The 22755-nt window shown below is 48.1% G+C and overlaps 5 protein-coding genes across 5 annotated transcripts; 4 read left to right on the top strand and 1 right to left on the bottom strand.

Annotated features, from left to right (window-relative positions):
- Positions 1 to 7953: 7953 nt before the first annotated feature.
- Positions 7954 to 8358, bottom strand: BC939DRAFT_480430 (uncharacterized protein; the record flags this gene model as incomplete). The annotated part of the gene is made up of 1 exon (XM_051558941.1): positions 7954 to 8358. The coding sequence occupies one exon, from the start codon at positions 8356 to 8358 to the stop codon at positions 7954 to 7956; it is 405 nt and encodes a 134-aa protein (XP_051408339.1).
- Positions 8359 to 11314: 2956 nt separating this feature from the next.
- BC939DRAFT_295047 (uncharacterized protein) lies at positions 11315 to 12591 on the top strand. Its single transcript, XM_051551329.1, has 2 exons — positions 11315 to 12079; positions 12429 to 12591. Exons 1-2 carry the CDS (start codon positions 11416 to 11418, stop codon positions 12437 to 12439), a joined length of 675 nt encoding a protein of 224 aa, XP_051408338.1. The 5' UTR covers positions 11315 to 11415; the 3' UTR covers positions 12440 to 12591.
- Positions 12482 to 14334, top strand: BC939DRAFT_295038 (uncharacterized protein). Its single transcript, XM_051551328.1, has 2 exons — positions 12482 to 12683; positions 12894 to 14334. Exon 2 carries the CDS (start codon positions 12953 to 12955, stop codon positions 14234 to 14236), a length of 1284 nt encoding a protein of 427 aa, XP_051408337.1. The 5' UTR covers positions 12482 to 12683; positions 12894 to 12952; the 3' UTR covers positions 14237 to 14334.
- A 386-nt stretch (positions 14335 to 14720) lies between these two features.
- On the top strand, positions 14721 to 17906 carry BC939DRAFT_463245 (VHS domain-containing protein). Its single transcript, XM_051557209.1, has 12 exons — positions 14721 to 14889; positions 14988 to 15075; positions 15208 to 15283; positions 15391 to 15693; positions 15818 to 15871; positions 15958 to 16038; positions 16162 to 16299; positions 16398 to 16476; positions 16575 to 16820; positions 16950 to 17096; positions 17173 to 17373; positions 17501 to 17906. The coding sequence occupies exons 1-12, from the start codon at positions 14838 to 14840 to the stop codon at positions 17836 to 17838; spliced, it is 1803 nt and encodes a 600-aa protein (XP_051408336.1). The 5' UTR covers positions 14721 to 14837; the 3' UTR covers positions 17839 to 17906.
- Positions 17907 to 18557: 651 nt separating this feature from the next.
- BC939DRAFT_463243 (uncharacterized protein) lies at positions 18558 to 21096 on the top strand. Its single transcript, XM_051557208.1, has 4 exons — positions 18558 to 19044; positions 19143 to 19622; positions 19709 to 19772; positions 19858 to 21096. The coding sequence occupies exons 1-4, from the start codon at positions 18997 to 18999 to the stop codon at positions 20964 to 20966; spliced, it is 1701 nt and encodes a 566-aa protein (XP_051408335.1). The 5' UTR covers positions 18558 to 18996; the 3' UTR covers positions 20967 to 21096.
- The last annotated feature ends 1659 nt before the right edge of the window (positions 21097 to 22755 follow it).

Genomic DNA, 22755 nt, shown 5'->3' with positions numbered 1-22755 from the left:
AGGGACGCTATCGAATAACATATTGCCAGCTTCATGGAGAAGCAGGATCAGTCGATCTGGAGGCGATTGAACCGGAGCTTACCGACATCCGTCAGCTTTGCGCCCAATACACTCCGGACAACATATTCAACTGCGACGAGACTGGCTTTTACTTGCAGGAGCTGGACGACAAGTTTTACACAACCCCAGGGCCAAAGTCGGGTACCAAGGCCAACAGAAGCTGCAGGGTCTCCATCCTGTTTTGCATTAACGCTTCTGGTTCCTCCATCGCCGTGGCAGACACCAAAAATTCGTTGAAGCCGTTGGTTATCGGTAATGCGTTGAATGTATGATTTATGTTGCAATCGCCTCTTATTTATTCGTTCAATTCTTGACCTTTACTATCTGTAATGCCCATTATTTTAGGCACAAGCATCCCAAAGGATCTTGAAAAAGATTCGGCGGATAGGATGCTCATGAACGAAACGAACTCGGGATGGATGAACGAAGACCTATTCGTAAAATGGCTACAAATGTTTGATGACGATCTCTCGCAGCCGACCCTTCTTCTCCTTGGCTCCACAGGTGTGCACAACAGCATCGACATGCGTGATTCAGGAACCAACACGCCTTGGAAATATCTTCGCATACAGCGGCTCCCGAAAAGCACCACATCAATAATTCAACCTCTCGACGCGGGCGTGATCAGTCTTTTCAAACGAGTTTTCCTAGAGATGCTCAGCTATGAAACCTATCTCGTTCGCAGCAATGATAAAAAGGAATATATCTCCAACGAACTCGCTTGGACATTGATCCCTTATGCATGGAGTCAAGTGAAGCCTCTAACGCTGCGAAACTGCTTTGCTAAAACGCCAGTCCTTCCGACGGAAATGCGCGAGCAGCTCAGACTACGGCAGCCAACCCATGCTGAACAGCAACAACCACTTCAATACTCCCGACACAACCAATATAAAGAGCAGGAGAGGGCATATTTCGAGCATCTGATCGCCGAGACTACTATGGAGAACAGCTGGGATTTCCGAGTAGTAGGAAATAAGGATGAGCAGGAGCTAGCTGAGGAAGCGCTACAGGTGAATGTAGAGGGAAAAGGAGAAGATGACCAGTCCGAAGACGAAGTTAGTCGTGATAGGTGTGTAAGCTCACCGATCACAGACGAGGAATGGGGCGCAACTATTCAAACGCTGAAGTATTTGGCAGGAGACTACGATGTATTCAGTGCCGAAGGCCTCAAACAAATCCTACAGAGAACGAAGCACGGGTCAAAGGATGAGCGGGATACTCGAGAGGTAGTGAAGAAACTGGTGCATGCTCTTGCAGCCGCGGGGAATGAGAATAGCAGTGGATGAGAATAAAGGATTCTGCAGCAACAGCAGAGCATGTGACTGAATATGCGACTGTATTTTCGTCCCTTTCAGAGAGGTTCAATGTTCAACGGAAATGGCTTTCTAGGACGCGTTTTCATAAGAGAATGCGGCCTAAAAACCATTTTCGACTTTACCAGGATACTTCCTCCCCAGCGAAAACTCGATATAAATACATAGACAATATGAATTTGCTACTGCGTGTCCATAGGGTGCTTGGGTATAAAAAAAATAAAAAAAATGAAAATAATGCAGGAAGCTGTAGCGGGATTGATCCTGATTCAAGCGACTAACGCTCATGTCCTAACGATGACAGAAAGCATGAGTCAAGGCACAGCTGCCTGCCCTTGGTCCGTCCACATATGTAGAGCTGCTTGAGTGCGCACGGGAAGAATCATTCGCAAACAAGAATTTGAGATGGGCGTTCAAGTTGTATAGCACGTTGGCGGTGTTAGCATATCTGGTGAGTGGTGGGTCTATTTTTCTGGATAGGCAAGGGTGATATTTCGTGAACCGCCTAGACATCCAGGTTGGACATGCCCTCTTTTATTTGTTTTTTTTGTGCGCGAATGTGTGTATTGGTTATCACAATGCGCTATAATCAATCAATAGCTAGGGCATCATGGACGGTGCAAGCTTTACAATGCGCGCATTGAGGTGTGCAGCATCCAGGAATAATCGATAGACATGTCCAGCATAAAAAAAACCCCAGTGCTTTCGTTCAAAAACTGGGACTTCATGCACTATCATACGCGCCATGTGTAAACAAAAACTAATAACAAGGCTGTATGTGAGCCATAGAGCTGCACTGACGGACAACTTTATTTCTCCACAAAGCATTTAAAACTACGCACAGCACTTGATGGGACACGTTTCAAATGAAGCATGTACTTGCAATGAGCAAGCGTTCTGCTCATCTCTTCTTTTACCTCTCCTTCTCTGCTTCTCCCTGTGTTTTTAAATTTAGTTATTTACGTATGTGAGTATGTGAGTATGTGAGTATGTCTTTTTTTTTTTTTTTTTTGAGAAAAAAAAGAGTGTAGTGCCGAAGCACTGACCCCAGAAGGGGTGCCAAAAATTCTGGCCAACTGAAAGATACATACTTTGAGAGGCGTAATGCACCAGGGCCTGGACCTTCCAACTTACTAGGTGCCTCCCGCAGGAAGTATGCCATTGCGTCTGAAGGCCCTGCTCCCGAAAGAGCACCCTCAAAAGAGGGCAACCTCCGACGGAAAGACTTAATCGCGAGTAAACCAATACCCGGTCAAGCATGATCCATTCGGAGAACCCCAGTGGCGAGCTACGAGCCTTACCTTCATAGGGTTTAGGACCCGCTCGCGCCACCAAAGGGGGTCGAGCCTCCAGAACACAACAGCAACTTGACGCCCTCACTGCGTCGGGCCCCTACTCCTTACACGCCCACAGTTAAGAGGCGTACTCGAGATATAGAGTAGGAACCGGCAGAACTCCACTACGCAGAGCCTTAGAGAGCATCTAGCAGGCCAGTTGGTCCAATAGAACGATAGAGAAAAGAAAAAACCTCGAGGAGAAGGGTCGGCTTTATACTCCAAGGGTGACTGTCGTCCCTATGAACCCACTGAGACAAGCAAGGAACTGATTCTGTGGCGACCTGTTCACCTTGCTGATAAGATGAATTGAAGCCTGCTACGCTCGCTGGGACAGCATTTGATTCCCAGTCACAGTACGCGCCGTATGTCGAGTAAGATATCCTGCAAGCAATCCATACTGCAATCCTCCTTGAGGCTCCTAGCCTGGGAGGAGCTCTCCTTCAGCTCCTCCTAGGTCAAGAAACGTACTTTCTCAGGCACAGCACAACCTTAATCAAACAGAGACGCACTCAGCCTGTAGTACGCCATCTAATGTATAAGCTCACCGACGATAGTTGGATTGTACAGTCACGGTATCATTAGTTTAAAATACAGAGGTTCATATGAAAATTCCTGTGTGCTCTTGGATTCAAACACTGCGAATGGCTGATATGTGCCAGAGTCGGAAAAGCTGAGGAAATCTGGAAGGGACACAAAAAGTGAAAAGTATTGGGTACCTTAGGACCCTGAACGATGAACGAATATGGGCGAGAGATCAAGATCAGGTACACACATCTGGGTGGGATGGATGAATGGATCGCGCTTCTTAGTTATTCATCCTTCTCTCCATCTGCCTTTCCATCCGTCTCTATGCCTCTCTCCCACTCACCATATACACACTTACACACTTACAACCGCAGTTAGAAGCACATTTTTTATTATACAGATTACAGATTATACATATAATTACATAGACCTTTTCAAACAGCTTCCGCTCGCTTCAACGCCTCCTCTTGGCAATATTTGTGAAGCATATTGCAGCTCATCCTCATACCATCAAGACTCTTCATCGCACCTTCTATCGCCGCATCGAGGCTAAGACTGCTATCCCTGGCTTGCGCTTGCTTCGCACGGAACTCAATTTCCTCCACGATCCGCAACATATTGTTGAGCGCCTTTCGGTCTTTCTCAGCCAACTTCGGGCGCCTTCCCTTTCGTCGCTCATATTCCTCCTGAAACTTTGCAAAGCTTTGACGCTCATCCCAGATCTCCCTTGCGTTCCTGGGCCTCTTGCTCACAGTGAACCCTGGTTCTTCAGATTCTACTTCCTGAGCGGAGACATCAGCCACACTTTCGGATCGATGAGGGGCTAGTGTTGGTTGTGCCTGCGGTCGTGCTTGCGGTTGTGCTGGCGGCGGTACCCAAGCGGGCGGTACCCAAGCGGGCGGTCGAATCGGTGCTGCAATTGGCGCTACAGGTGGTATAAGTGCCCCAGAACTAGTAGGTTGCAGAAGCGGCATCGTTGTCGTAGGTCCAAGCCATGGCACTCTTGATGTCTCCTGGTAAAAAGCTGTGTGTTGCTGCACCTGCTCACCATAATCATAAGGACCATAGGCACAGCAAGTAAAAGGTGGGGTGGGCCTATTCGGAGGATGACGACAGGCACAGGCATTCGATTGCTGCACTTGAACTGAGAGCTGCGCCAGTTGACTTGAAAGATACTGCTGCATTTGCTGCATTTGAGATGCCATCCAAAGGCGAAATGATTCCTCTTGAGTCCTCTGTTGTTGAGACTGAAGTTGGACTTGTCGAAACTTGTCATTGAGAGCTTGGTAATGGCCAGAATACTGCTGTCGTTGATCCGTTATAGCTTCAACCATAATGGGCGGAAGGTCAGGCGGCAGGGTAGTATCCTCTCGGTCCAGTACAACCGCCAGGTCATCCTTGAACTTGAGAAACAACTCCGATTTGAACAGGCTATGCTCCAGAAGCGGTGACTTGGCGCTGCTATGTGTGTGCATATACGCCACGGCGTCCTGCAGTATGACTCGTCGCAGGCGGAGGACCATCTTGAAGAAACGTTTCTTGCTCATATCAGCGTGCGCCTTATGGATAGGAGCACTACCTAGCTCAGACGGTGATGGATCCAGGGGCAAGACATTTTGAAGTTGGTCGGGCTGATCCTCATCCCTCTCATTCATCTCATCAAGACATTCCTGCCTCCATCTCTTGTTGGCTTCAGACCCTGGTTCACCGAATGCAGTCTCGACGAATGGGAAGATCATCTCCTGCAGCTCCACCGGCGGCGATACCTCGTTCCTCTTGAGATGAAAGGGTTTTCCTTCCCGAAAGCCCGCCATACCAAACGCGAACCTGATAGGGATGTTGGACATGTAGTGCTGGTCCATCCTGCCATTGCCACGCACCCACCGGCCTCCAAGCTTGATATCCTCAGCTCGAATACCCAGCTTCTGGGCCTCAATCGTTCCGCTGTGACGTCCAGAGTGTGTGAGATGAACGCACTCCAGTTCCTGAGTCTCAAACGTCTTCAATGTTGTTTCGCGACTTGCCGAATACGACAATGGCGCTAAACGGCTAGCATGGGTTCCTTTTGTTCCTTGCAAAACCTTGATCTCCTTGAAATCCGGGTCGCTGATGTCTGGCGGAGGCTCCTCCCTGTTCTATCATAATTAAGTCTTTTAGTCAGGTAGGAATAAGAACTGTGGTATATCGTGCAAGGTCTGTTTCAACGTACATGGAAGCGATCAAACAGGTAAAAGGCAAAGGCGCCAATGCTACAGCGGCGAACGTCGCTATGCCTTAGAGCGCACCCGTACTGCGTATGGCCGCTTCGATTGGTCTTGCCGCGATGCATTGCACAGACGAGCGCCAACGCTGACTGCGATCCTCTGTCTCGGTTTTCGACCTGTATCATGAAGCAGTCCACGAGGTTCAAAAGACAGAGGTCCTCATTGCGTAGAATCATGCTATGCCGAATTGCCAAGGCCAGATGTTCCCTCGCCCAGGGTGACAGGATCGTAATGGGCTGGGCCCATGTGTACAACAGACACTTGATGTGCTGAGCGACGGTATAGGCATTTCGGATCTCGCACTCAGCTGAAAGATCCTTGTGGTTCACAAGGATGCCAACTACAAGGTCGTTAGAGTACTTGTCGATGGCGTTATTGATGAGTGACGATTTACGAAGCTCGGGCTCCTCGTTCGGGCGTATCGGACGTTTGCTCTGTCTATCCTGGAGATAGCAAAGTGCCTTCAGCGCATTCTCCATGGTCTGACGGCCACAGGGGACGCTCAGCACCTTCCGCCCTTTCGCATCCGGTTTGATATCATGCAGGACTGTTCCATATGTCATATGTATGAAAGGAAGGCCACCATGTAAACAGTTAATGGCCTGAGAGTGCGAGCGTCACGAAATTCCTTTCTTTTGTGCATACCTTGTGCCAAAGTCAGTATGTGGTCCTTTGTAGTGGTCGATTTGAACATATACGGTGTCCGAACGTCTCTGCTCTGGTTCATACTGAAGTACTTCTTGGTGGTTGACTTGAACATGACCTCCTTGAAGAATCGAAGCACCTTCACCTCGGAAACATCGTAGATGTGAGCCCTTCCGCTGTCTCCGTTGATATTGCCGAGAGGAAGATTGCTGCAAAATTTCTAAGAGATAGAGAAGCGACAAAACTTGGTTATTGAATCAGCTCCATCGCAGCCATGTCTGCTCGCCAGCGACGTATGTTGCTGTCGTCATTTACTAAGAACTTTCTCAAGTGCGTCTTGTATTGGTTCTTGGTGTTAACGCTCAGGTTCGAGGTCTGCAAAGCGAGGGCTTCTCTCATGATCTCGCTGTCCGTCGATTCACCATGGTCCCCTGCCATGCCGCCTTCAGTTTGGTAAAGATCCGGTGGGGCTATTAGGTATTGTAAAATCGCTTCAAACTTGACTAGGAATAGATAGTTGATTATTACGAGCAAGAGCCTTCGGTGCCTTTCACTGGGTTGGATTCCACAATGACAGCATTCATACCATGAGTATTAAGCTTGGCCTCGTCGACATCCACGTTTTCATCCTCGGTTGTTTCCTGAATCGAGAGCCTTCGCGCTGACCCGCCATTGATCGATTCATTAACCGACTCCTCATCCGAGTCCGAGTCGTAATCTGAGTATGATTCAACTTCTCCGTGTAATGGCTCGTCGGTCATATCCAGTAATGCTGGGTTATCCGCAATGACTACATTGACACAGAGTGGATTAATGAGGAGGGTATAAGCGTGCAAGTCTATGACAATGGTGCCTGAGATAGCAGGGCAAGCACTCTTGTTTAGTGCAAAGCCCTACTCTCTAACTCTCTACCCCCTGATTGTTCGATCACGAACCGTCCAAGTGAATGAGTTCCTTGATCCTCCTCGAATGCTTTTTTGTAGGTTGCTTCTCGGTCGACTGGGCATCAGCGCGGCTCCTTGGTCGCTTTCTTTTTTCTGAGGCAAGAGAGCTGAGTGCTGACATGAGGGGTGGAGGGTGGAGGATAGTTCAATGAGGGAAGTGGAATGGGAGGAGGAGGGGGAGCAGCCGCAGGTGTGGAGCAGTTGGTGATTTGTAAGTGAGTATTGACTGGGCTGGAGGTTGTTGCTGTGAGCAGACGGACAGGCAGAGAGGAAGAATGAGAGAAAGAGAGCAAGCTGCAAGCAAGGGCGGCATGTGGTGAATGTCATGACCATTTGGCCAATGAAACTCGACCATACGATTTAGAGTTCATAAAAAATTGTACTGGGACGGAAATTCCCAATGTACTGACCACCACCATATGTCAAACCCAATGTACTGGCTCGCCGCACGTTGTACTCAGCGCAGGAAATTTGAGAAATTTTTGGAAGCGCCACCCGATACAGTCCACATTCGGATTAAGGTACATACACCTTGGCTCTTGACCCGAAATATAGTCGACGTATGATTTGGGTCGTACCTAGGTGTCGAGGAGAATCAGAATCTGGCAGGACCTCCATTCGCAACTGCTTTGTCCATATCCCTACTATGCCTAGAGAAATGCAGGATCATCTACGAACAGCCGCCAAGGACGACAGGGACGACAAGGACGACAAGGACTATGAGACGGGATTAAGAAAAAAATTTATTGACTCTCCTCTGGCTCATTGTCAGGCGCTTCCATGGTATCAATGGTATCAATAGTAACTTGCCTCTCCAACCCTACTTCAAGCGCAATCACATCACTCAGTATACCTAGCCTGTCTCTCACGATTGCGGCAATACTGCAAGTAAGCGACTGTGCAGGCTGGACGTCAGAGGATAGCAAGCGCCTCTTTTTTGAGAAAACACAGCGCTGCATATGTTCAAAGCTTCCTGAAGACCCTGCACCACCTGCTCATGCGATTCTCCCTCAAGGACGCCCGGTTCTTGAGAAGAGCCCACGTCCGGCGGCAGTTCCATCTTATGTTGGCCAGGTCGACGCTCCATGATACGCTTAGAAGCACTGCTCTTGAGTGGTTTGACATCGTTGCTACTCTGTAAAGAATAATTGGTATCGGCAGGATGATCATCTTCACCTTCATTGTCCTCGTCAATCAAGGTTACACTCCCAGCCGGTAGGATGAAGCTTTTAAACTTCTCGCTGATGGATACACTCTTGATGGCACCCATGAGCTGCTGTGTGGGGCCTTTGCCCTTGCAACACTTGGGGTACGTGAGTATACCAGAATACTTCCACCGTTTGATGGCTTCTGCACGATGTGGGTATAGTTCTATTAGCTCTTGCTTGAGCTACCCCGTTTCATAGTCCTTGTCGTCCTTGTCGTCCCTGTCGTCCTTGGCGGCTGTTCGTAGATGATCCTGCATTTCTCTAGGCATAGTAGGGATATGGACAAAGCAGTTGCGAATGGAGGTCCTGCCAGATTCTGATTCTCCTCGACACCTAGGTACGACCCAAATCATACGTCGACTATATTTCGGGTCAAGAGCCAAGGTGTATGTACCTTAATCCGAATGTGGACTGTACAATCCAACTATCGTCGGTGAGCTTATACATTAGATGGCGTACTACAGGCTGAGTGCGTCTCTGTTTGATTAAGGTTGTGCTGTGCCTGAGAAAGTACGTTTCTTGACCTAGGAGGAGCTGAAGGAGAGCTCCTCCCAGGCTAGGAGCCTCAAGGAGGATTGCAGTATGGATTGCTTGCAGGATATCTTACTCGACATACGGCGCGTACTGTGACTGGGAATCAAATGCTGTCCCAGCGAGCGTAGCAGGCTTCAATTCATCTTATCAGCAAGGTGAACAGGTCGCCACAGAATCAGTTCCTTGCTTGTCTCAGTGGGTTCATAGGGACGACAGTCACCCTTGGAGTATAAAGCCGACCCTTCTCCTCGAGGTTTTTTCTTTTCTCTATCGTTCTATTGGACCAACTGGCCTGCTAGATGCTCTCTAAGGCTCTGCGTAGTGGAGTTCTGCCGGTTCCTACTCTATATCTCGAGTACGCCTCTTAACTGTGGGCGTGTAAGGAGTAGGGGCCCGACGCAGTGAGGGCGTCAAGTTGCTGTTGTGTTCTGGAGGCTCGACCCCCTTTGGTGGCGCGAGCGGGTCCTAAACCCTATGAAGGTAAGGCTCGTAGCTCGCCACTGGGGTTCTCCGAATGGATCATGCTTGACCGGGTATTGGTTTACTCGCGATTAAGTCTTTCCGTCGGAGGTTGCCCTCTTTTGAGGGTGCTCTTTCGGGAGCAGGGCCTTCAGACGCAATGGCATACTTCCTGCGGGAGGCACCTAGTAAGTTGGAAGGTCCAGGCCCTGGTGCATTACGCCTCTCAAAGTATGTATCTTTCAGTTGGCCAGAATTTTTGGCACCCCTTCTGGGGTCAGTGCTTCGGCACTACACTCTTTTTTTTCTCAAAAAAAAAAAAAAAAAAGACATACTCACATACTCACATACTCACATACGTAAATAACTAAATTTAAAAACACAGGGAGAAGCAGAGAAGGAGAGGTAAAAGAAGAGATGAGCAGAACGCTTGCTCATTGCAAGTACATGCTTCATTTGAAACGTGTCCCATCAAGTGCTGTGCGTAGTTTTAAATGCTTTGTGGAGAAATAAAGTTGTCCGTCAGTGCAGCTCTATGGCTCACATACAGCCTTGTTATTAGTTTTTGTTTACACATGGCGCGTATGATAGTGCATGAAGTCCCAGTTTTTGAACGAAAGCACTGGGGTTTTTTTTATGCTGGACATGTCTATCGATTATTCCTGGATGCTGCACACCTCAATGCGCGCATTGTAAAGCTTGCACCGTCCATGATGCCCTAGCTATTGATTGATTATAGCGCATTGTGATAACCAATACACACATTCGCGCACAAAAAAAACAAATAAAAGAGGGCATGTCCAACCTGGATGTCTAGGCGGTTCACGAAATATCACCCTTGCCTATCCAGAAAAATAGACCCACCACTCACCAGATATGCTAACACCGCCAACGTGCTATACAACTTGAACGCCCATCTCAAATTCTTGTTTGCGAATGATTCTTCCCGTGCGCACTCAAGCAGCTCTACATATGTGGACGGACCAAGGGCAGGCAGCTGTGCCTTGACTCATGCTTTCTGTCATCGTTAGGACATGAGCGTTAGTCGCTTGAATCAGGATCAATCCCGCTACAGCTTCCTGCATTATTTTCATTTTTTTTATTTTTTTTATACCCAAGCACCCTATGGACACGCAGTAGCAAATTCATATTGTCTATGTATTTATATCGAGTTTTCGCTGGGGAGGAAGTATATCCTTGTAAAGTGTCCTATTAATGCGCTCTAGACTAATAACAACAATATTAATAGTTACTTAACCGCCAGAAATGTAACTTGGACCTTAAATTTGCGTTGTTTGGATGCGGATCAAACTAAAGCAGGTTGGCATATACCGGCGCTCTTTACTGTGCCACTCTCTATCCAGCCTTCAAAATTAGCTGGAGCGAGGTATATATATGCAACAGAACCCGTGGCGTAATTGCTCCCTGGTCGAGTGATACGAGGTTGCTTTTTTTTTTTCGGTTGATGGCTTCTTTGTGCTGCGAAGGGGCTGTCCCAACAAGCTGCTTTGTGTGATGCAGATAATGATTTCGCTTGCACCATGGGAAAAGATGATAGACACACAAAGCAAGGCAATACAGTGTAGTCGCGAACTGAAAAAGGAAAAAGAAAAAAGAAAAGAAAAGGATAGAGTCCGCATATTGTGATGCTGCATTGCCCTGGCGTAAGTGAGGAGAAAGAGGAGCGAGCGCGCAGTGAGAGAGATAAGATGGATTGAGGGGCGATTCGCTGGAACTTTATTCGCCTTCACTTTCCCCACAGATTTGGTCTCCCCAAAAATTATCTTTCCGCACTAGACTGCACAAGAGCCATTCAACAACAAGCCGGCACAGGAACCAGACTAGGAAAACAACTAATAAAACTCCTTCGGAAGGGTTGTTCGAGGGTTTGATGGGGGGAAGGACAGGACGGAGTAGCAATTGAAAGAAAAAGAAAAGAAAGAGCGGGTCAAGAAAGTGTCTTCATCCTCTTCCACATTCCGTCATCGCATCCTCCATTGCATCGACATCCCTTCTCTTGCCTTTGACTTTACCCCTCCCCTTCTTTGCCTGTCCTCGACTTTGTACTTGTCTGTCTCACTTTCATTTGTATCGCACCGCACTGCACCGTACCGCATCCGATAATTATGCATCCCCCATTGTCCATTTCCTTGGCCCTGCAGCCACCTTCCTTCCACAGTCTGCCAGCCCACTCCAAGACAAGACTCGCCACTACAGCAGCACCTTCAACAGCGACAGTAGCAGCGGCAACGCGTTCTCGCCGAGGATCGTCGTCCTCGTTGTTGCCATCATCATCATTGTCATCGTCACCATCATTCTGCTACTGCCGTTCACACGCACCAGCCGTTTCTTCGCCACTGCACCAATTGACTGCTGCTCCACCCAATGCTGTTCCTGTTGCTGCAGCAGTACATTTGAACGCGCACTTTATGGGGACAGGGGGCAGTCGTGGAGTCTCCTCTTATTGTTCGTCATCAGCATCATCATCTTCGGCAACATTGGCGATATCAGCTACGAGCAGTGCAATTGCGCCCGATAACTATAACAGGTCCAGTAGAGATAAAGCCTCTATCGCAACGGATCAAGGCGTCCTCGCATCCACTGTGGTCTCGGTCTCGGCCCTACCTTCTTCCTTGCCCTCTCTGTCTTCTTCACCTTCTTCGTCCGTGCATCTCCCCACTCTTCATTCTCATTCCACTTTGGCATCACTTGCATCGCCCGCGATTGATTCAACAGCTGGATCTCCACCCGACAGCACTGCTCCTCATACGAGCACTATTCGATCATCAGGTACAGTACATACTATATATATACAACACGTATATTTTTATTTTTTTTTAGATCGATGCCATTCGGAACCCTCCAGCTATAATGCCATACCATCCAATTGGTTACGTTCTTTGCCACCGTTTGACCCAATTGCTTTTTGAAGGGGTCGGGTGGGGGCAGTGTCCATTTATATTTGACAAGCGCAAACACATGGTCGCACGACAGCAACCCTCCGCACTATTCTGCTTTCATTTTTTCATTTACAGAGACGCAGTTTGCCACAACAAAAGTGCATGGACCAACAACCCCGCTTGGTGGTTAGATTTTTGCATGAATGATAAATACTCGCTATCTATCTTATTGTCTATAGCCCTTGTCTAGTCCCTGTCTAGTCCTTGTCTAGTCCTTGTCTAGTCCTTGTCCTGATAATCAACTTTGCGCGTCTATTTTTTGTCACCTATGCGTCTCCATGATGAAATGCATTTCTGCCTACAAGCGGCACCTCGAATCGAGTGCATGCCTAACCCGTTGAACTCCTTCTCTCCATATCATTTATATGACATTCCGGTCCATTCCTAACCTTTTCCCGTCACCGATGCAGGCTCGAACAGTGTGCTTTGGAAAGGTACATAATGAAAGGAACACTCTTCATGTCCAAAAGGTGTCCTTGCAATTACTCTTTTTTTTTCTCCTTTACCTCCACGTTATGGACCCTTGCACCGTCCTGCTGGACCTTTCAGTCTCAATCTCAAACCATAGTTATCTAACCACGTTTTTTCACTCAATTTGTGTACCTGTCCCTCCATTGCATTTGCATGCACGATTCGAAAACAAGCCTATTCGCGTGTCAAGCAGACCATTGCCGAGACCCACACCCCTAATCCTCTCGACACCATGACCGAATATTGGTATTCATTGGGTTCCCCACGGTCTCAGGACCTTCACCAGCGTCAGCAGCAGCGCCATCATTACACCGATATGGATTTAGTTGTCGATACCAACCCCTATACGGAGGAGCCATCCATCTCGGCACCCTCCTCTGCTTCGCCACCTGGTTCTTCATCCTCAGCCCCCTTGTCACCGTTGTCGCTAAGCAAGATTGACGGCGGTAACAACAAGCACAACATCAAAGAAGGACCCAGTAGCGGGGCGTCAGCCAGTACCGATATTGCTTCATTGACGCCATCATCCATATCGGGATCATCAACTCGATCTCCATCGCCTGGATTAAAATCGAGTCAGTCCATCAATGGACTTTCAACATCGTTGACGAGAGCAACGGTCTCTGCGCGTTCGTCCTCTGCGTCTGCTCTTGTTGCAGTTGCATCATCGCTTCAATCGGTTCTTCAATCCACGGTGACGGAGGAAGGACGTCGACTGCTGGCCCAGCGATCTAGGACGTCACTGAACAGGTTGCTGGACACGGTGTTGGATAATGCGACTAGTCTTGCGGAATCGAGCACGGCACATGAGTCGTATTCGGAAGAAGAGGCTGTCGCACAGCAAGGTCAGTCAAAGAGACCGACAGGAACGCCACCGTTGCAACGAAAGACGACCACCCCGAGAGTTAAGTTCTTTGTCTGTGAAGAGAGCGAGGAGGACGAAAGCGAGGAAGAACTGAGGGAGGAGTCCGTATTCAAACATCGTGTCTCGGGTCAAAGAGCGCAGACGATGGCGCCTTCGAGGATGAATGAGGAGGAGCACGATGGTGATTGTGAGGATTTCGATATGCAGGAGGACGAGAAGGATGAGGTGGATTTGTTTGGCAAGAAGATGCCAATTACTTTCGGTTCTCGTCGTCAGGGACCTTCACCGCTTGCTATGTCCGCTGGATTTAAGAGCACAGTCATGGGGAGACGACAATCGTTGCTGTCCGATCTATTGAAGGCGGAGAAGCAACAACAACAACGACAACAACAACAACAACAACAACAACAACAACAACAACAACAACAACAACAACAACAGCAACACCAGATTAGCCCTGCTAACTCGGATGGTGAAGCAACCATTAGCAATATGACTGCCACCATGATGCCGCGCATATACCCGGTGTCCCAGCAGGCAAATAGCAGTTTCCGTCGCGAGACGATGTCCAGACCGTCTTTGGTTAGAACCAAGAGGGTCTACAAGAACTTGGCGGAGATGGCCAAGACCTCGAATGCCGCTCATGTTTGATCACCCGTATTTTCTCAGCAGGACTGGAAAACAACAACTCTCTACTCACTTTTTTGTAGTCGATGGATAGCGACCACACTGCACCGCAACCACTACTACTGTCATCACTGCATTGTCATTACCATTCGCATATTGTTCATACCGCACCAATCCATCAACGTCGCAACCGAAGGTTTTCATCTGGATTTTGAACTCGATGTCTCAACAATACAGCGTAGAGCATTGTTTTATATATTCACGCATAAAGAACCAAACACTCACCACTGTGATCAATACAATGCTTTCGTTGTCTGCTAACTTGTAAGAGTTGAAGGGTCATCGCATGGCAAACGAAAGTCGAGGACTACTCTTGTAGTGTACTATCATTTTTTTATCCACGCACGACAGTTGGGCAGCATGAGCGATGGCTAAGTAAAGCTCAATGGGCTATGCGTCACATTCGCGCTATTGGGGGATCGTTGGAGCGGATATTCTATAGCTCTCATCGTCATGGCGCTCCGTCCATTGATCCATTGTGTGCATCCTCTTCTTCGCCCCACCCTTTCGCTTCTTTGAGCCCTTTCCTCTCCCCACCTTTTTCTTTCTTGAGACAGCAAAGAACATGAACTACGGCCAGACACGCAGGCAAAAATCGGTTTTGGAGACCTATATTGGTATAAAATAGTATACGATCAGGCTGCCATGGTACCTCATGAGGTCGTTGCATCGCTCACCGAAGCATGTTGTATTCACGTCTCTTCTTTGGCAATAGAACGCGCCTGTGATCCAACCCGATACGAGCCGGATCTAGCGTTGAATCTCGAGATCTGCGATGTTATCAAAGAGAAGCAGAAGAACACGTATGGAAAGCTGCTGTGCCTCAATCGGACAGCAATTGAGCTTTAACCATGGTTGGGGAGCGTAAACGATCCCTGAACATCTGAACACCGCCGATTAACGCCAATGGATGCTGGTTCATAATTCACCTTTAGACCGCGAGAAGCAGCTATCTATATCGTGCGACTCATTAATCACAAAAATATGCATGTTGGCATGTTGGCTCTGACTGTAAGTAAACTCGAGCTCCAACGACCTCCAATACTTCGCGTATATGATACCTTCCATGATCAAGGATAACCGTTCCATTGCATCGTTCATGCTCGTTTCAATCATAGCTTCTAGACAACTGTGTCAAAAATTGCGGCTACCCCTTCCACTTGCAGATCGCGACCAAGGAGTTCCTCAATGGCTTGGTCCGCAAGTTCCCGGAGAGGCCTCTCACGGTCCCAACACCAGTGCAGACGCGTATTTTGGAGCTCATTCAGGAATGGTACACAACGTTGTGCAAGGCGTCGCGGTACAAGGAGGATCTCGTCCATATCAGGGATATGCACCGATTGTTGGCGTTCAAGGGATACCGTTTCCCGCAGACCAAAACGACAGCGGCAGCGGCAGCGGCAGTGCTGAACACTTCAGATGTAAGTATTAATCAGCTTTTTTTTTTTTTTTTTTTTTTTTTTTCTTCGTTCAGAATGTCTTTTAGCGGTCGGTGAGCACAAATACCAATAAAACAATTTTCTGTTATCTGATCAATGAAAATAGTCCTTAAAGTCGCCAGCAGAGCTCGAACAAGAAGATCGAGTAGCGCAAGCAGCTGTAAGACACCGTGGAAATCTTGTGGTTATTGAGTCACCGAATGGACCTGTCTATTGATTCTATATATATATATATTTTTGCTCTAGAAACTTCAAGAGCTAATTAGGAGAGGACGACCGGAGGATGTGCGTGCGGCAAACGAGCTCGTTAAAAAAATGACAGGATATGTAAGCATCTTCAAACAGTGCTATCGATATTCTCCGAACTTTTAACCAGTGATCATTACTGACCCTGTATCAATCGTGCTTCTTGGAAAAAAAAAAAAAAAAAAAAAAAAAAAAAAATACCAGGAGCAAGAGGACAAACCAAATTATGCGGAGCAGGCTTCTGCGGAACAACAAAAAATCATGCAAAAGGCGGCGTTTTTGACAGAAATGCTAAACGATGTCAAACCTGGAGAGATCATAGGAAGAGGTGACATTTTCGAGGTGAGGTTCTTATCCGCTCTTTTTGAGTTTCATGATGATGTTTAAAGGCGTCGTCTCTACACTTACTAACGTGCTTCTTCACCCTTTATTCTTTTCAGGAACTGTACCAGACCTGCAGGTCAGCCCATGTCAAGGTCAAGAAGTTTATCAGCGACGATGAGGATCCTGACAACATGGGTAAGGAAGGGAGCAGAGTCTGACTATGCGGAGCAAATTATTTCCACCGCCTTTGACTAACATCTCGCGCATGGTTGTTTGACTCCACCTTATTTTAGACAAGCTGCTACAACTGAATGAGGCTTTGAGTAACGTGATCGAGCAGTACGACCAGGTCAAGGGCGGAAACCTCGTCAAGGTCGCGGTTCCTGACATTAGTGAGGAGAGCAATGGTCAGGGCAGGCAGGGATCTATTCAGCAGGCATCATCACCGCAGCAGCAGAAGAGAGAATCTTCGAGCAACCTGTTAGATCTTGATGACTCGCCCAGCGGATCTCCGACGGCCACCACTCCAAAGACAACAGGCAAGGAAATGAGCAACAACTATTCTGCAGGTGCAGCTGGATGATGCGCATACAGTGTCTTAATTAACAATCCTGTATTCCTTTTTTTTTTTTTTTTTTTTTTTTTTTTTCTGGTGCATCATTTGATAGGCAACCTAATGGATGATCTTATGAACCTCAACTTCAGTGACATTACACCACCACCTTCGTGGGGTGCTGCTGGATGCATCAATCTCGGCCAATCTGATAGCAGCAGCAGCGGTAGCAAGGCGGGTCTCGCTTCATCGTCCTCCAATGGTATGTGAAAACATGCAGCCGACACATTTTCATATGACATACAGTGCCTAATTCCCTAATGTCACTGTAATCTTAGGTGGAGCACCCAGTTACAATATGTTTGCGTCGCCCGTTGCCAGCGTCAACCCAGTTTCTGTCGAGTCGTCCTCATCCACGTCCTCCTTGAAGCCTGTACTGGCAACGGCATCACCTGTACAAGCCATGTCATCGCCAATGGACGATTTCGAGTTCGTATCCAACACAGGAGCTTCTCCACAGGAAAACGGTATATCAAATGGTAAGCGTTATTCCGGCGATCATATGGTGTATGGTATCTTTTGTAAATTGTTCATAAATGAATTATTCATGCTAACATTTTCGTGAGCGTGTTTTACCCTTATTTCGCCCTTCTCGTCTACAACCAGTCGTCCTCATAAACAAGAATGGACTACAAATCGACCTTGATATAGAGAAACAATTTAACTCAGACCGGGTCTACAAGGTTAAGGCGTACTTTTCTAATCACCAGAACAGCCCTCTTACGGCCCTGACATTCCGTGTCGCCGTTCCAAAGAAACTGCAGCTCAAGCTCGACCCTCAGTCCGCGCAGGCCGTTCCGCCCTTCAGTAAACAAGCGGTGACTCAGGAGATGACGATCTGGGCTCCTGTGGAGACGGCGGTTGTGAGGATGAGGTATCATGTCTCTTATGTGATCGGTGGTAGAGTGATAGAGGAGCAGGGCGAGTTCTCGCAGTTTCCTTGATGATGAAGGAGATGCTGCTATATGAAAACATAATATACGCATAACAATATAATTCCGGTCGAATGAAGTGCAGCTCATGTTCTATACCTTCAGAGTGTGACAGGCAATATGACACGATAAAGATGCTGTGCTTCAGAGGTTTAGCAAGTGAGTGATATGTACGCACATAATAGCACTTGATCAGGGGAGGGGGAGCAGCATGAACGCACTCTAATACCGCTCTTTGTTGGATCTTAACCTCCAGCGAGAATGCTGTTTACCTCCCTATAAGAATTCCGTTACAGAGGATTATCCTGCTCCCTTGAACACTTTTATCTCTTCCTAAGATTTCAGGCACTACTTTTTTGCTTCCATTGTACGACCATTCCAATGGAGACTTGACTGTGCAATGACAAGATAAAAACAGAAAGGTATCACGGGCGATGGAATATGTGGGATAATGAGGGAGGGGAGTGAAATGATGGGGCAAGATGGTCCATGGTTGAAGCTTGTGGACTATGGTTGTACAACGGAAGCAAAAGTGGTGCCTGAAATCTTAGGAAGAGACACAAAGTGATGTTCGATAATCCTCTGCAGCGGGATTCTTATAGGGAGCTAAGATGCAACTCTTACAGGGGGGTTATTCCATTGACGAAAAACCTGCTTCACGAGCGGCTACTTCAATGACCATTGACCTGGCACGCGGTAGTTGGTGAACGCGTCGCGTTCACTATAGCGCGTTTCAATTGAGCGAAACGGATTCGAGCTCCCCCAAAAGCCACTTTTCCCCACATTAAACCCTTTTTCGGGGAAGACAGGGGTCCAACGATCCCCTCGAATCGGATTCACTCTTTTGTCGATCACCCAGGAGCACCAGGAAAATGGCATTCATGCAGGCGCAGATCACCATGAGGGCCTTTGGAGCTGTAGAGCTCGGACACTGCGGCCCTTACAGGACAGTCGCGCGACATGTCTCGACGTCTACAGTAGAGTCTTATCTTTCAGTTTCGCAAGTCATCCTACTACTTCACACTACGGATTTATTGCAGCTCAGGAAGCATTGGACTCATTACTGCCAGCTATCTATACTATATTGAACACTGATAGTTTCGACATCGTGTCTCCAAGACTCTGGTGCCGACCTCGAAGCAGAAGTTTGTCCATGTCGCCGGTCAGGAGATGGTCCCTAGTCAGCAGCTTCTACTCCGCTCCGGCATGATGCGCCAGGTACATCCCATTCAATTGGTCAATTCGCAGGATAAGAACCCATCCTCACCTATCACCGTGGCATTAATGTAATCGAGGGTTCTGATCTGTCAAAGTAGTCATCATCTGGTATCTACTCCATCCTTCCATACGGTCAGCGGATCCTCGACAAGATTGAAGGGATCATTGATGACGAGCTGGAGAAGATCGGATGCCAAAAGCTATCACTGCCAAATCTGCTCACCGCCGAAAACTGGAAAAAGACAGGCCGTTGGGAAAGTACAGGACAGGAGATGTTCAAGGTCAAGGATCGTAAGGGTGCAGATTTTTTACTGGCACCGACACATGAGGAGGAAGTCACCACTTTGATCGCTAAGGAAATCCAAAGTTACCGTCAATTGCCCATTCGCGTCTATCAGGTTGGAAGAAAGTTTCGAGATGAGCTGCGAGCAAGGAGCGGGCTGTTGCGCGGAAAGGAATTTTTGATGAAGGATCTGTACACATTTGATGTCTCTGAGGAGGAGGCCATGAAAACTTATGATGAAGTTGTGTTGGCGTACAGGAGGATCATGCAGCGACTTGGCGTGCCATATGCTGTCGTAAGTGGTTAGCGATTTTTATGGTGGTTTCAAATGGGATCCTCTACAAGAGATCCGTAGTTAACCCTTGCTCTGTCTCGTTGTAGGCTGAGGCAGACACAGGAAATATCGGAGGCACGCATTCTCATGAATTCCATATTCTTTCAAGAGGTAATAGCTGGGCTATTTATTTGCATGCATCAAGGATGGATGCGTTTGTAGAAACTGATATGAGAGTGACAATTTGTTTGATTAGTCGGAGAGGACTCGCTGCTGTCGTGCGCATCATGCGGATACACCTCAAATGAAGAACGCGCTATCGGTGTAATCCCTACCGATCCCACCAAGGCTGCGACGAAGTTCCGTAACTCTGAAGCAGTTCCCAAGTGGATCGAGTCGCTGGATGTAGTCCCCCGATCTGCTGTGAGAATCAATCCCAAGCTCAAATTCGGAATCATGAAGACCCCCTCAGCTGATGACGCACAACCCGAGATCTGCACAATGGTCGCCGTGGCGACCTCCGGTGACCGTGATGTGAACGAGATCAAGGTATCAAAAGCGATCGGAAAAGTAGAATTTGTGGACTCGCTAGAGGATCTCAAGCCGTTATTGGGAGATACCAAGGTGGACAAGCTGAAGCTGTGCGTGGACCAATCACTATATCCAGGACAAACTTCCTTAAGATCCAAACAGGTGGCCCTCCAGGGCAACATTCCTGATGATCTGAAGGCCATGGTTCGCTCGAGGGATGCCAATGCGGACCTCCAGGTGGTTTATGGTGATTACCACAATTGCAAACCAGATGACGGATGTCCTCACTGCTTCCAGCTCAAGGACTCGATGGAGCCCATGCAAATGACGAGGGCTATCGAGATCGGTCACACATTCATGCTCGGCACCAAATACTCTCAGCCCCTGGATGCGGTGTTTGCGCCGGCGAGTGGCACGACACCGGAGCCGATGCAGATGGGGTGTTACGGCCTAGGTATCACACGTCTGCTGGCATCGATCATCGAAGCCTCGCATGACCACAAGGGCATTATCTGGCCTGAGGCAGTTGCGCCGTTCAGGGTGGTGATTGTGACCTCGGAGGACGAAGGGTGCATCAACGCGGCCGAGGATGTGCACGATGTAGTGCAGAAGGCGCTGAATGCAAAGTCAGAGGTGATTATTGACGACAGGACGGACACGACGCTGGGATTCAAGATGAAGGATGCCGAGCTGATTGGATACCCCTGGATGGTTGTCATTGGAAAGGGCTTCATGAGGACTGGTCAGGTGGAGGTGCAACACCGGAGTACGGGTGAAAAATGGGCATTGGAGTGGGACAAGATCCACCCTTTCTTTCAGGAACGGCAGCTGTGAGAATGCATCATAGATCTTCAAAAAAGTATTAGTTGATTGAATATGATCTGGACTCTATTCCACAGTTCTACAGCTCTAGTTTACAGCAACTGTCAACAAGCACAGCCCGAGGGACAGACACGAATAGAGCCGCGGGAGAAAAAAAAAAAAAAAAAAAGCGGCGGGCTGAAGCTCAGACGAACGGATTGACTGACAGATATGTGGAGGTGCATCTGAGGCGATGCAGCACAAGGCTATCATTGACCTTACAGGCTTACGAAAGAAAAGAAAGCGGGGGCGCCATCTCAACTCATGGGCCATTGACGAACCCACCTTCATACTTCTTCTTTTCTGATTCGACAATACTGATGCTAATCAGTAGGAACCCTCTTCCCCCTCCTCGTCTTTCTTCTCCTATTCTTGTTGCACTCACTCCCTTTTCCACATTGCAATTCGCCCCTTCTCCTTCCTCTTCTTGCTTCCTTCGTTGCTGCAGTCGTTCCATTCAACAGAAAGAAAAAAAGCGCTCTCCTCTTCTTTCCCTTGATTAGCGCCCTCTGTCCTTTTCCCGCTCTTTTCTCTTTCAATTGCCATCGTTCAATTGCTTCCGATAGCGATACAGCACCTTTTCTCACCTCCAATTGTACTATACACACCCTCCTTCTTCCTTCCTTGCTCCAGCGAAAAGAAAAGACCTCCCCCCCCCCCAGTCGGCCATTTCAACATGTGGAAAACTCTTGTGGGCAAGTTCCAGCCTCTTCCAGCCTCGTCATATAATGACTCGCAGAACGAGCGGGATCTGGAAAGGTGCTGGGACGAACGAGACACGACAGGCGTAGCAGGTATACCCGAGAATACCACCTCACAAGCAGAATTGGCCCAGTACGTTCCTTTTGCGGTTCTTTTATTGGTGTGCCTTGGTATCATCATCATCAGTGACAATAAAAGGTGACAGAGCGCGAGCTTAGCCTCTCTCTCGACGGCGAGGTGGAGAAGAACAGAGGGCTGGACACGGACATAGGATGTTTTTTTGTACCAGACGCGGATGAGCCTGGCTGATCAGCATTGCCATTGCACGGATCCGACAAATCTCTGGAAACCAACGAAAGTGAAGAGCTCTTTTGGACTTTGATGCTAATTGAGCATGTGTGTATTTTGCACGCGCTTTGAATGGCCTATGGTAGACTGCGTACTGCGTTCTTTGCATGTATGGAGGCCGAGCAGGACCAAGTAAGTCAGGGCAACTCGACACGGTTCCTTGAGAAAAATGCGACTCCACTGGTACCCCATCAACACTCTAATCGTGCATGCTACCTTGTTCTTGGTTCTTCTTATCCACGAGTAGCAGCGGTCCCGACAATTTCAAGTTGCGCTACAACTGTTCACCTCGATCTTTGGGCGTCAGGTCTCTGGTCAATTGGTCGCGGAAAGGTAACGAACGAGAGTTCTCGAGTGGAATTCATATCAAGCCCTTTCAGGACTTGGCGAGATCGAATGGATGACAGCGGCAGCACGAGTTCCGACAACGACTTTGCAAATTTTGCGGATATGACCGGAGCAGGGCTGTTTGTTAAGATACTGCGGATAATGGTCTTCAACTGTGCGCGTACCGTCAAAGGAAAACCACTTTATCAAACCATCAGGTCGAAGAGGACCACTCTGTTGTGTGGGTGGGTGTTTATTTATTTTCGTTATTCCAATCACACCAAGGGAAGGCATTCGGAGGGTGATGGTGTGACCAGATCAAGGATACATCTACACATGCGTTTGCACAAATAAATGTCCAAGGAGGGTGACCGCACATGGGAAG

The sequence above is a fragment of the Gamsiella multidivaricata genome (genome assembly GCF_025024155.1).
Source record: "Gamsiella multidivaricata strain RSA 2152 chromosome Unknown BC939scaffold_76, whole genome shotgun sequence".
NCBI lineage: Eukaryota > Fungi > Mortierellomycota > Mortierellomycetes > Mortierellales > Mortierellaceae > Gamsiella > Gamsiella multidivaricata.
This window is presented reverse-complemented; position numbering and strand designations above follow the sequence as displayed.

Coding starts and splice junctions, on each gene's coding strand:
- BC939DRAFT_295038 (XM_051551328.1), top strand. CDS start 12,953: ATGACCGAATATTGGTATTCATTGGGTTCCCCACGGTCTCAGGACCTT.
- BC939DRAFT_463245 (XM_051557209.1), top strand. CDS start 14,838: ATGAACTACGGCCAGACACGCAGGCAAAAATCGGTTTTGGAGACCTAT. Junction 15,076..15,207: donor AAAGAGAAGCAGAAGAACAC/GTATGGAAAGCT, acceptor ATTCACCTTTAG/ACCGCGAGAAGCAGCTATCT. Junction 15,284..15,390: donor TTGGCATGTTGGCTCTGACT/GTAAGTAAACTC, acceptor TTTCAATCATAG/CTTCTAGACAACTGTGTCAA.
- BC939DRAFT_463243 (XM_051557208.1), top strand. CDS start 18,997: ATGGTCCCTAGTCAGCAGCTTCTACTCCGCTCCGGCATGATGCGCCAG. Junction 19,045..19,142: donor GCTCCGGCATGATGCGCCAG/GTACATCCCATT, acceptor CTGTCAAAGTAG/TCATCATCTGGTATCTACTC. Junction 19,623..19,708: donor TTGGCGTGCCATATGCTGTC/GTAAGTGGTTAG, acceptor GTCTCGTTGTAG/GCTGAGGCAGACACAGGAAA.
- BC939DRAFT_295047 (XM_051551329.1), top strand. CDS start 11,416: ATGCATCCCCCATTGTCCATTTCCTTGGCCCTGCAGCCACCTTCCTTC.